General features: G+C 40.1%; 2 protein-coding genes across 2 annotated transcripts in view; one reads left to right on the top strand and one right to left on the bottom strand.

The window, feature by feature from the left end:
• CDC73 (cell division cycle 73) overlaps positions 1-14,048 on the bottom strand; it is a 105,173-nt gene that overhangs the window by 33,802 nt on the left and 57,323 nt on the right. The gene's annotated exons all lie outside the window — the stretch shown is intronic.
• On the top strand, positions 4,908-13,265 carry B3GALT2 (beta-1,3-galactosyltransferase 2). Its single transcript, XM_026123349.2, has 2 exons — positions 4,908-5,502; positions 10,341-13,265. Exon 2 carries the CDS (start codon positions 10,476-10,478, stop codon positions 11,742-11,744), a length of 1,269 nt encoding a protein of 422 aa, XP_025979134.2. The 5' UTR covers positions 4,908-5,502; positions 10,341-10,475; the 3' UTR covers positions 11,745-13,265.

The following is a 14,048-nucleotide window of genomic DNA, read 5'->3' as shown; positions in this document are numbered from 1 at the left end:
TGAGCAGGTTTCAACCGTGACGCAGGGTGAAAAGTAGGGATCTGTGACACAAGGTGCTCTCTGTGAGAATTCTGATTAAAAACTTCATGAAGCTTTTAGTGGGGATAAAGATTTGTAGTCTTAAAAATGAATCATATCTTTTCCAGTTTTAAAAAAGGTTTGATAGGTAGTATCAGCTCTTCCCAAAGCCTCAGTTCCTGTAAAAATCTCAGTTTTCATTTCAAATTCTTACATTGGGGAAGGAAGGAAGAGGCAGGGCTAACTTGATCACATAGTGCAGGCAGGTGGAATGAAAAAAAAGTTAAGATAAGGGAAAACAGAAGTTTATTTTCACTGTTCTTTAAACTGCCTCGAAACTTTTGGTACTTCTGCTGGTTGGCCTCCTCTCCCCTGCTGTGCTGAATCAAAGCTTCATGAAGGCACAGTTCTTCTTACAATGCAAAATGAATGCTTGTGACAGGCAGAAAACATTACTACTGGCACTGGCTTGTCAGTTCATCAGGGGAGAACTGCACGACCAAAATACTGCACAATACAAAGGAAATTACGTTATCCATCCCCTAGTAAAAATCTGCATTTAGCACTTAAGATCAGCAATAATTGGATGAAAAGCCTGGGGGAAAGACATGAAAATTCAGAATACAAAGATGACAAGATGTGATAGAGAAAGAAAACACCACATTACTGAGGAAAGAAATGTGCCTGGACGGTAGTTCAATATGCAACATTTGCATATAATACAAAATGAGAAAAGAAACAAAGGAGCCACAAGCAACTTTACTTTGGCCTTTCAGGGCAGGCTGTAAGGTTTTTAATGGGCTTCTGAAGCGCTCCAAACCTGTGTTCTTCACAGCAAGCTGTGCCAGGAGAACGGACTGAATTACTGTTTGGATACTTCAAAAGTTCATTTACTTAATTAATAAAAAATCCAAACATTCAGAATTACAAGACATGCCCTTGAAACGTTTCAAATACTTACTTGCACAGTGACACAAGGCAGGTAGAATAAGAAGCACCTTCCCGAGTTGAAGAGATCTTCCTCTTTCACAACTTTGCAAAACTAGGGGATTATATTCTTTACGAAGTGACAAATGCAATTATAAATTCATTAGGGAACATAAAAAAATGCATGTTTTGAAGTTATCAAAAACCTTTTCTAGTGTTCTCACCATTTCAGCTTGACCTACAGGAACTTTGCTGTATTTCTGTTTTAAATTTAAGATATTCAAACATTAATGGAACCCCTGTACATTTATAGCTTGGATGTGATTAAGATTTAGTGCAAAATCTTGACCATTTATTAAAAAAAAAATGCAGCAAGTGTAAGATAGGTTTCGCAAGTAACTAAGCAGCGGTGAAGGTCTGCTAAGGAAAATACGGCAGGCAATACTGACACTTGTGGTCATTTCTAGATTGCTATTTTTCATTCACTTACAAATATGCTTGCGATAGTTAAGAAACAGTGTTGCGATCAGAAAGTAGCCAAGTCAGTTACAAAAACTCTAAGTCTCTCTCTTCTACTCTAACTGAAATATTGGAGAAGTTTTCTTTCTGAAGAAAAGAGAACCACCACCACTGGACACAGATACAGTAATTCTTAACAAAACGCTAAAACCAAGCATTCATGACATCCTGTGTAAATGTGTTATTCTCAGAAGGAAAAAAATAATTTTCAGAAGTAAAAATAACCAACCTTGAAAGTGTTGCCATTAATCGCTTTAAACTATCACTTCAAAGGTTTTCAACATATTACCATAGAAATAATACTACATTTTACAATGATAAAAGAGAACCTTCTTTACAGAGTATCCAGAGAGTATCCAGAAAGCGTGGCCCATACCGGAGAATTCAGCTGACATGTCAGCTGCGATGCATGCGTCCAGTTCAGCGTTCAGAGGACTCAGGTGGCCAGCACGTAGGGAGGCATCCTTTTTCCCCCAGTGTCTAACAAGGGTAAATTGCCCATTGTAAGTTCATTTCAGAAACTTCTGTTATCTTTGAGAAGGGCCATTCTATGAGTGTTGTCAGAATAGACCTCTACTGAATGGCTCATCCTTAAGGCCTAATTTATCTTAAAACTAATTAGACATGATTTGGCTGATGTCCAAAAAATAGGTAGGAAGGGTTTTTTTTCGGAGAAAACGTTTCAGAACTATGCTCCTTTGCTTCGCATGCACATGTAGTTCAAACTTGTCACGCACACAGGTTTCTCTTCTTGGACTCCTTGCGTCTGCTCCTAGCTTGGCAGGCCTCAGCGAGCAGTTGGGCTTTCAGTGGCCATGGGAACTTAACGGTGTTCCTTGCACACAAGCACCACATCTTCACATCACTGTAATTCCTTCTTACTCTTAATAGATGGCAGTATTTCAAACACTAGCACTGCAGCTTCTAATTTAAGATGTAACCATAGTAACATTACAGAACATACTACTCCCTGGATCAAGAAAAAGCAATCCACTGACCCTTCACGGTAAGAGCTAGCCAAAATAAAGCTCATTCCAACCTACGACCGCAGCAAGATTACTCAAATCTTCAGGTCATATTTCTAGAGCAAAGCAAGCTCTGCCTTCCTGAAATATCTAGGACTGTATGGGACCATATAAAAGTGCTAAAGAAGAAAGTGCTATAAAAGAAAAAGGGATTTCTTCCCCAAACTTTGACTCCCTGAAACTGCATCAGTCGAACAACAGTAGAAAGCAACATGACTTTTCCTTACTTTTCCCAGCAGATGAGCAAAGACCTGCTTACTCTTCAAAAACAAAGAATGAGTGTACAAAAGAAATTGTCCATTAAGATTTAAGAATTCCATATCCAGTTTGTTCACATAGCAAAATGATAAGTTTTACACATAAAGATGCAACAGTTCTGCCCGAGTTAAAACTATGCTCAAGGAATGTGGTCATATAATTTAAAAGCCAGAACTGAAGCCCGATCCTTTCTAAATTTACTTATGCACAGATTCTATCTGGAAAAATGACCCTTACAATTCTTGTACCTTTAATACTTATTAAAGAGCTTTTACAGAAAAATACTAACAGCTTTGCACAACACCAATATCTAAACATACTATATATCTCTCATCCTCTCATAGGTACTTCAGGTATGGTGGAGCAGTAAGTAAATAAGTGAAAACACTCTGGATTTTAATAAATGTTCTGCTGAAGTTTAGAATTGTTTACCAAGTACGTGCTATGTGACTTATCCAAAAATTCAAAATCAGAGGTAGATTTACATGCTGCTGTTCAAAAATACTGTTGGCATCTGTGTAAATCAGTACAGGTAAAATAACTGCATGAACACCTCTATTTTCTACCCATAGCTCAGAGTGCAGCAAATGGGTATTACTGCTAGCCAATATCTGTGTCACATTTGTATACATATGGCACAAGATTATGTAAGGCTCTGTATACTATGCAGGGTAAAGATGAGAAAGGCTTTGTATGTTTAAGTGGAAACTTCAGCAGACCAAGAGCACACATACAACCTTCCAAAGTTCTGATGCTCAATTATTCATACCAGTCTTAGAACAGTATGTGGTGCTGGTGCCAGGTCTCTTCTCTATCTTATCCCCTCAACCGTCCCTTTTTTCTTTTTTTTTTTCTTTTTTTTTTTCTTTTTTTTTTTTTTAATACAAGAGTTTTAGAGTGGAACAGACTGAAGCCTTTACTGATAAGTATTTATATTTACACATAATATTTAGGGAATATACTCATGCACCTGAAAGTGTCTCAGATAAGAGCACAAAATCTGTGGAAATTGTCGTTAGGATAGGAAATGTATATGTTCAAAACAGGACTAAATTAATGGGGAAACCACTATGCACAGGTGATTTAGTCAGGAGGATATAAATCTGATTGTTTCTCGTAAGTTATCAGAATATGCATCCAGAATAGTAAAACATATTGACTGCCTGGGGAAGCCTTATTTCCCAGTAAGGGAAATACCTACTCCAATGCACTACAGAACCTAATCAGAGATAGCACATGATAGGCTGATTTATTTTTTCTTTATCCTTTGGCTAAAAACAATCAAAAGGGCTAAAGTCAGTGAACGATTTTCAAAATGGGATGGACAAATGCAGTAACAAATACGTGGCTATATATGATGCTATCTGTTTTCTGAACCATCTCTTGACAGATTTCACTGATAACTTGCATTACATACAATAAAATGCTTCACCACAGAAGGGTCAGTCAGTGAAAGGACAGAAATGAAAAGGACACAAGTTTCATTAGTACCAGAAAGACAAATTCTATAATATAGGTATGTCTGTTGCAGAAGAAAGACATTTTAGATGCATCAATAATTGAAACCAAGTGCCCCCAATTCTGCAATACCAGACTTCGACCTTTACCAAGGAAGAAAGCCATTAAAAGCAAAAAGGCAGCTTAACAGCCTGTGCTTATGCATGAGCGTCGTCCAGCTTAATTGACTAAAGATTACAAAAAGCAGCTTTTATAGGGTAAGTATGTGTAAAGGAGGTATGAACAAAGAAATATATTTTTATTTTTTTCTTCATCATGAAGGCACAAAGAATTTGCACTCAAAGAAAGCCAAATGGGTTAAATCAAGCTATGGCATTTAAAGGCTTGTAATTCTTTTGCACTGCAGAACAGCTTTCAGAATACGGAAAGAGACCATCTAGCATTAAAAATCCTCTAGAGAATCATAAGTTACAGTGTCAAGGAAAAGTGAAAACAATTTGAAAAAGCCCTCAATCATTCATTCAATAATCATGCAATTTTCATACTCTTCACCTATCATTGTGCTTATCCTGAATATGTATCATTTATCAAATCGGAGCAAGAGCCTGCAAAGCTTTTTGGCTGCCTTCGGATTTAGTCAAAATGAATGCAAACAATCACGTGGGATCCAGCCAAGCAGTGACGTTAAATTCTGCTCTGTCAGAAGACAGCATCTGTCAAAGCCCACATTTAAACTGCTGCCTGCCTGTGCAGCAGCTGAAGAACTACGGGATGGATTTTACAGACCAAAATCCTCGGGTAAAACAGCTCAAAACCGTTTTAGTTACTGCCTAGCAACAATGAAGGAAGGAACAGAGGCAAACCCGAGTGCCGACTGCCAGTGAAGCCCTGCGTGCGAGCACTCCTTGCTCCCGCTGCCGCGGGGAATATGGATACGGGGAAGAGGAGAACAGAGCGCTGCATTGTCCGGCACCGGAGACGCCAGATGTAGCAGCTCCCATGCATCGCCTGCGAACAACAGCCGGCCCCGACCGCAGCAGCGACAACAACCACTGTCCTTTTGTTTGAGCAACGAACAAAAAGCCCCAAGACAAGGACAACACTTATGAACAAGGAAGGTAACGCAGCAACGAGCAGACAGATGGACAGATTGGATACTGTGAAAAGCAATCGCAGGAAGCAGACTGGTGGGGGATGTGCGCATGTTCGATAGCATCTTTTTTGCTGAAGTGATGGCGTGCCAAAACTATTTTCAGTGGGTATAATCCTCGCACCATAAATGGCCTGACCAAGGAAGGTATGTCAAATCCTTGTGTGTGATGTTCATTCAGTTGTCTGTTACCTTTCCAGCCATTGCAGATAGCGATCGTTCCTGGGTTGCGGAGCCCAGGGACGGCATGTCCACAGGCGGTGGGAACAAATGCTCCCAGCTTTTCCCCTCGCCACGCCACAGCACAGCGTCCCTTCCCTCCACTTGCTAAATATGTTGCTCACAGTCTGCTGAAGCTTGGGGTGGGTAGGGAAGGCGGATTAAAGGGATAATGTAGCTACTGTCATGATTGCATTTAACTCAGAAATTAAAAACTCAAAAACCTCCAGTTTAGAAAATAAATCACTCTGAAATCCTCTCAAACTAGGTCAGAATTAATCCTTATCTGAAGTAATCTTAAAGCACTGGTAAAATGGCCATGATGTGACACACACACAGAACACTGAACCATCAAAACACCATGCAGTCAAATTACATTAGCTAAAAAGTACCTTCAAATCTTTTTACATCAGTTCCCTGCTCCCCCCCCAAAAAAAACACAAGCAAAATGTCAGGCTGTCATCAGTCACAAATAAACTGGGAGCCTGCAGAAGACTGAATGTGATTTAAACTATCAGCAGTACAACTAGGCACCACATTTTACAAGTAACATCAAGCTCCACGGACATCCCAGCGGGAAACCTTCCTACACTGTGCACTCAAGATGGTGAGCATATAAATTACATCGTGCCATCATCACAATTTCTCTGTTTAACATGAAAACACTGACTGTTTAACTTGGATTGTAAAAGGAACGTTCCATCTAATTGCCATTCGTTTCTGTTTATTGTTTAAATTTAAATACTTCATCAATAATGGTGAGCAAATAAGACGACAGGTTACTATTAGCAATGAAATATAAGACCTAAGACTATAGGAATTTAATACACCACAGAACAGAAGTGCTTATCTGCAGAATCTATCAATAGCTCTCATAAATCATGTAGTTGTCAATATAAACGTGCTCTCTTTGCTCCATACTAACTAGCAGTAAAACAACTGCAACTGTGGAAAGAGCTCACATATCTAAGCATGCAACGAGATACAACCGTCACTGTTTTTAGGTCACTTTAAAAGACATTTAAAAGGTGAAGTCACTTTTCAGAACTTTTAAGACAAGAAACGCCAACCCCAGGAAGCACTCCCGGAGAAACGCCTAGCCGGCACCGTGACTTCCAGGTCTGACAGTATCTGAGTGTCAGACCTCCTCTTGAGTGCTGTGTGTTTGGAGCAAAGAATCAACGCAGCCTGAGCAAACTCCGGCACATTATGTGGGGCCTAATATGCAACTCCCGCTGCTGTTTATCAGCGCTCCAGCCCAGGCTGCCTCTGAACTTTTCCCTCTAATTAAACAGTTTGCCCACACAGCTAATCAAAATATGAAAAAGCAGGATGTGTAAATCGGGAGTCGACTGCTTCAATTTGCAAAGCTGTAATTACAGAGCATGACTGAAAGTACGAGAGCTGAAACACGAGCAGAGCACACACCACAAACACGGACTCGAGAGGCATTCACAGCCTGGGTACGTGGCAGGTCACGACAACACACCAACGACTATAGCTACTAAATTGTATGTTCAAAACGCAGGGCTATATGCAGCACCACGCTTTCAGAGGACAAGGGGATTGCATAAAACCCTCTTGGTACACTTAGTTTTACCTGCGACCGACCAATGGTTGATGTCTGTTCATAAGCTTTGTGTGAAAAGAAAATGTAAATATTCGAGCAAATGCAGTGACACTGTAACCCTAACTCAAATGACAAAAAAAATGTTTTTCATGATACTATTCTTAATGTATACTGACAGGTGTTTACATTATTTTTAACCAAGCATCCTAGCATGTAATTTTTTTTTCAAAGGAGCAGCTGCTACTGTATTTCAAATGCTTAATACCTACTATATATTTTGAAATGTTTTGAACCTGAATGACAAAGAAAATAAGAGATACCAACTTACTGGTTTTATTTTTCAATCAATATTTTTATGAAGCTAAGAAATAGATATGGGTCCTCCCCCCTGTCCCCTGCCCTTTTGAAAGGGCAAATTGAGATTGAAGATTTTCTAGGAAACTTAAACCTTGAAAAATAAAACATGTGAGAAATGACTCTCTTCAAAACAAGTTTTAGGGTGAGGGACAGGACTAGCATCATAAGGAATTTAAAATGCACGATGTGAGCATGCAGTCTATAGAAAGGTTTCAGCCATTGCAATACCCATTTTGGGGACACCTTCTCCATGCATCAAGGAAAGACAACACCTGAAAACCACTTCCACTTTGCACAAATATTTATGGAACTTTGGAGTCTCACTTTCAGCTATTTCCATATGTTCCTATATGAACAAAGTGCTATCCCCATTAAACATTAAATACAAATTAGTAGTGCTGTGAATATTTGCTGAAGTCTTCAGATCTAATAACTGAAGTTTTTGAAGCAGAATAATTCAGTGTGACGACAAAGTTGATCCGAATTACAGCTGCTGCCCTGCATGCAGCTCCTCACGAAATTCTGGTTTTTACCTTCTCCCGAAACTGCATCCACAGGCAGCGGAAGGATAATTAACCAAATATTCCCACTGTTGCCCTCCAAACTGCTAGCAAACAACTGATTTCCCTGAGACCCAGGACACCCTTTGAGGTGACATTTATGTTTGCTTATACAGAAATATTCCTCTCAGATAACTGGGTGTTCATTTAAAATTCAGCGCACGCTGCCGGGGAAGTAGAAGTGATTTGCTTGGAGGGCAGGCTTCCGAGGCTTTTGTCTTCTGAGCACACAAAAGCAGGTGCAGGTGGCAACAGAAACCCTCAAAGTTCAGAGCTTATTTCCTTTTACCCAGTAAAATCTCAGAATTAAAGCAGCATGAACAGAATAGCGTGGCATTTCTGGTTAAGTCTCTGACCATATACTTTAGACGTTCAGGGTTAGCATCCGCAGACCAGAAAGTATTTTTTTGAATAGAGAGCTCAATCTCAGGTAAATGGCATCAGTCCCAAAACAGTTAAAAAAATTAAAAATACTTTCCAGTGGTCTTAAGAACAACATTGTGCAATGCAGCACAGTGACAGGGAAGAGCTTAATATATCACCAGGCAAATATTTTGCTATTTCAGAAGGAGAATTACGCAGCAGCATGGCCTTTTTAGCTACATTTACATTATCAGAAACCACAGCTAAAATCCCCACTTACTTGCTCCGCCTAGTGGAGGTTAGCCAGGCAAGCCTCAGCGGCAGCTGAGTGCAATACTACTACCCTCCTGCCTTCCAAATATTGTGAATGAGGCGTCTTTCACATACACATATATTATTCGGTTTATATGTGGGCTGACATACAGTATTTTAAATAAAGATTTGGTACAAGTCTGTCTTCAGCCTTTCTGAAACCTCTCTCTCCCCTTATATGAACTTGGCAGATCAAATGTTAAACAGTCGCAAGCATACAATTTAATAATGTATCATTCAATTGCCATCTCTTTTTAAATTAGGCTTTTACAGTGTAGAATCCTGTAATTTCCCATATAACATGTCACTTTGGATTAAATTCTGCCTTTAAAAAAACTAATATTGGTTTTGGAAGATAGTAAAGTAATTAATAAATCACACATTTACAGTAAAAATAGCATTTTCTATGGGGCTGCTGCGAGATTGCCATCCTTTTTCCTACACAAAACCCTAGGGCCCAGAAATAAATTAGAGCAAATTGAAAATCACAAACGAATTGCTACTGTGCAGTGAAAGGTTCATTTACGAGATGATGTGATCAGCTTTTAATATGCAGCATCATGAAGCTGCCATATTGCCTGTGCTCTTGAATATGAAAAAAATTTAAGAGAAAATGAAACACAGACTAGTTTGGCACTTTTTCTTACAGTTACAGCTGCTAGTAACAATCCTTCACGTTGCTTTACAACAGAAGTATAGTAGTTGCATTTAACTCTGGAGAGAACAAAGAAAACACGCTTATCAAATAGTTTGCTAAAAAATGACTTGGTGCTGTGCAATTTTACTCCCTGTTAGCATGCACATTTACCTAAGATCTCCGGCTACTAAAAATCAAGAGTTTAATTTAAAGTTAACTGCACGTGAGCCTGGTACAAAACCAGAACGTTCCCCGTCATCGTGGGCTGGAGGCTAAAGGTGACGGGGAGGCGAGGGAAAATGTTATCCTGTGCCCCCGTCTCAGGACGGCGCAGCGCAGTTACTGGACCCTGAAAATTGGTTTTGACGGGTGCATCCTCTCCTTGACGTCCGGGGCACAGCGGGGGCCGGTGGCAACGCGCCAAGCAGCGCGCTGTGACTAACACAGCTCCGCGAGCGGCCACCTTGCGCCGTCTGTGCCGCTCCCGACACACGGCCGCTTTACAGAAGGGGTTTTTAAACCGTGAGCCGTACTACCCTCTGCATGTCGAATCAATTTTAATTAATGCCAATAAACCCTCCATCTGGTAGCAAGGCCTTTCCATTCAGTCCTTCTCCAACACTGTACAAGGATTTCACAGTCAGTACACGTGAAGCTATTTAAATCTACTTCACAGTTTTTCTGCCAGCATGATCAAATTCAGATTTTTTTTCCCCTTTGGTATCCAAGATATTAGCCAAAACTTACCAGGAAAGCAATGCATTTTCTTGAAAGCAAACAAATCAAGTGAATTTTCATCATAAAATAAGTTTGGCTTTTAGGATATCTATGGCTGGTTTTAAGAAAATTGTATTGAATTTTACATTTGTATCTAGTTTCTCATTGTGACCTCTTACAGTATGAGAATGGAGAATGAAGGATTTCTTAATTGATTTTTTCTTTCCTTTTTCTTTCTAAACCTTTGCAGAGCGAGCCATTTGCAGAGAATTACTCAACACGAACAATAGAAAATGAATACCAAAGAATAGCAGCGGGTCCAGGGGGAGAGGAGAAGCCTTTGGCTCAGCCCTTGTCTCGCATCCCACCACTGGGTTCTTACAACATGCTTCAGTGGAGGAGACGACACTGCTGCTTTGCAAAGATGACCTGGAATACCAAAAGGTCTCTGTTTCGCACCCATCTCATCGGTCTGGTCTCTCTCGTCTTTCTTTTCGCTATGTTTCTGTTTTTCAACCACCACGACTGGCTGCCAGGCAGGGCGGGCTTCAAAGAAAACCCCATGGCTTACACCATACGAGGCTTTCGATCCACGAGGAGCGAGACCAACCTCAGCTCCCTGCGGAGCGCGTGGAAGGACGCAGTGCCGCAGACCCTCAGGCCTCAGACCGTCACCAACGCCAACAACACCGACCTGTCACCGCAAGGCGTAACCGGTTTAGAAAACACCCTCAGCGCCAATGGAAGTATTTACAGTGAGAAGGGCACCGGCCACCCAAATTTGTATCATTTTAAATACATCATCAACGAGCCTGGAAAATGCCAGGAGAAGACCCCTTTTCTAATCCTGCTCATAGCCGCAGAACCAGGCCAAGCAGAAGCCAGGCAAGCGATCCGCCAAACCTGGGGTAACGAGAGCCTGACGCCTGGTATCCACATCGTTCGTATTTTTTTGCTGGGGTTAAGCACTAAGGTAAACGGATACCTCCAGCGCACCATACTGGAGGAGAGCAGACAGTACCATGACATCGTTCAACAGGAATATTTAGACACTTATTACAATTTAACTATTAAAACTCTGATGGGAATGAACTGGGTTGCATCCTACTGTCCAAGTGTTCCCTATGTTATGAAAACTGACAGTGATATGTTTGTCAATACTGAATATTTAATACACAAGCTGCTGAAACCAGAACTTCCTCCAAGGCACAAGTATTTTACAGGTTATTTAATGAGAGGTTACGCACCTAACAGGAACAAGGATAGTAAGTGGTATATGCCACCCGACTTGTATCCAAGTGAACGTTATCCTGTATTCTGCTCTGGAACCGGTTATGTTTTTTCGGGAGATTTAGCAGAAAAGATCTTTAAGGTCTCCTTAAGCATCAGACGTTTACATTTAGAGGACGTGTATGTGGGGATCTGCCTTGCAAAGCTGCGAATTGACCCTATGCCTCCGCCCAATGAGTTTGTCTTCAATCACTGGCGAGTTTCTTACTCCAGCTGTAAATACAGCCACCTAATTACCTCCCATCAGTTCCAGCCGAGCGAACTGATCAAATACTGGAACCACTTACAGCAGAACAAGCACAACGCCTGTGCCAACGCAGCGAAAGAGAAAGCAGGCAGGTACCGCCATCGCAAGCTGCACTAGAAGAGGGACGACGCTCACTCTGTAGAAAGTATTCCACGTGCAATCTGTAAATATCGCTGAACGCATGTACAGTGAAAATGGATGAGCTTAATGGGACAGCCTTTAGTTGATCCCCATCACATAATGGGGTCTGAAAATTATTTTTTTAATTTTAAAAAAGTATAGTTCTTGAAAACACTAATAATTATGAACCTATAACCACAAGGTTTTCCCAGCAAATTTGAGGAAAAAAGATGATGGTATACAAGGATTTTTGTGTTAATGTGCAATAATAAGCATGCACACTTTGGTGGTACAATTGCTGATTTATGTGCCAATAAAATATAATTGAGCATATTTTCCACACTAAAATTTTATTTTAAAACTGCATTCATTGTTCTAGTTCTTTTCAGTTTAATGATTTCTTTTTATTATCTAGAACTGCTACAAGAAAAATGAAAAATGACAAATTAAGGGAATGCACAAAGGGCAGATCAGTTTTATGTTCAAATACCACATTAAAATTATTGTGCACTTTAATGTACAATACACTTTCAGTAATATCACATTTACGATTTAGTAAGACACTACCATTGAACTCTAAAATACTAAGAGTGTATCCTTTTACAGCTGGGGAGTTTTAGGAAAGCTGCTTGTTTTGGTTAGGAAAGAGGGTTAAACGAAATCAAATTTCACCTGGCTACCACTTTGTACATCACCTTTAAAATGTCATGGTGTTCAACTAGATTCCCTTCAAAGAGAGGACTAAAGATTACTTAATTCTCAAGGAGTCTTAGGGTGAGGTCCTGAATTCTGGTGCCAGGTAAAACATTCATCTTGGCATCTTCATGCAAATCTACTGAATTTGCTACTAAATTAATTTCCTGAATTAATTTCTTTAAGGTAGCTGAAAGGCAGATCGGAAATGCAAAACGGAACTTCAAGTCTTTTAACTGCATCTCAGAAATACCCTATTTTGCAGAAAGAGAGGAAAAAAAAAGACTGAATCTGTTATTTTGCCCCCCACCCTCCCAAAGGATCAGTCAAGTGAAAACAGGCCTAACAGAAAATTTAGCTAAACAACTTACTTTATGGATGGGGAGAACTAGATCATAGTAAGATTGACATTTCCAGATACCAGTATGGTTGAAAATAAAATTGGAGCAGTTTTAAAAGTTAAAACCACAACATGTACCACTGGAAATAAAGATGTGAGAAGTAGGTTAAATCTGTTTACAGGTTTCCAGTTTTCTAACAAATAAAACGTTTAAAGCTTATTTTCCAACAAAGGTACTGCAGAATTGCATCAGATTCAGGTTATTAGTGTTTCTCACAGTGCTGGGTTAGCAATGCCCACCTCTGATTTAGCAGCAAATCATGGAACTGTGATTAGTTTTCTGTTTGACTGGGACTTTTTAATTGAGTAAAAAACAAATATTTGATGTACTTTTATTATTTAATAAAACTGATTATATTTATGGTCCTTCAGACTTCACTTCTTATGGGAAGGCTGCTCAGGAGAAAATAAAAGGCTAGCTTTAATATTGCCTGACTTCTCTAGTTTGCCTCCCAACTCTTACAATCTAGTTCTCATACTATGCACAATATGGAGACCACGGCATTTTTGCAGTTTATCTTTTCTTTGTAATGCAAAGATGGATCATACCACTGAGCACTCTTAGCAGGCCTAAGGTTGTTTGTACCCAGAAGCTCACATATGCGCGCAGACTGTATCACACTGGACTAGACCTCTTAAAAGATACTAGGAGCTCTTATTGGAGATAGGTATGGGAACTTGCTCACCATCTTTTTTGGCGATCCTGCACTACTCAGTTTTGTCACCTGCTGTATTTGAGGTATAATACTATATTTGTGCATTTCCATATACCTCAAATAGCATAAATGTCTATTTCTGGGAAAAGTAAACATGTGCAAAAATAACAACTCTCTGCCAAAGAGAGGGACACTGTCAAACTAGATTGAAAGTGCATCCATTTAGTTTTGGTGATGACTACTGGCATTTGTGTAACACAGATACAAGCTACCGTAAAAAGAGACTGGAGTGTCCTTTCAACATCCATCTCTAGTTTTCTGCACACTCCGATCTGACCATTTCCTTCCAGTTAACACAGGCCACAGTCGATATCTCAGATGAAAGCTACCCGGCTTAAGCTGATAACGTGCAAGCTTAAAACAATAGTGCGATTTTCGGACAACTGCAAAGAGTGTTCAAAGCCAGCTACTATTATTACTATACGGAACTTGGTTCTGGGAGATGCGCAAACACTGCAGTTGCCTTCCCCCCAGTAAAGGTGACCAAGAATC

Source organism: Dromaius novaehollandiae, chromosome 8, assembly GCF_036370855.1.
Source record: "Dromaius novaehollandiae isolate bDroNov1 chromosome 8, bDroNov1.hap1, whole genome shotgun sequence".
In the NCBI taxonomy this organism is placed as follows: domain Eukaryota; kingdom Metazoa; phylum Chordata; class Aves; order Casuariiformes; family Dromaiidae; genus Dromaius; species Dromaius novaehollandiae.
This window is presented reverse-complemented; position numbering and strand designations above follow the sequence as displayed.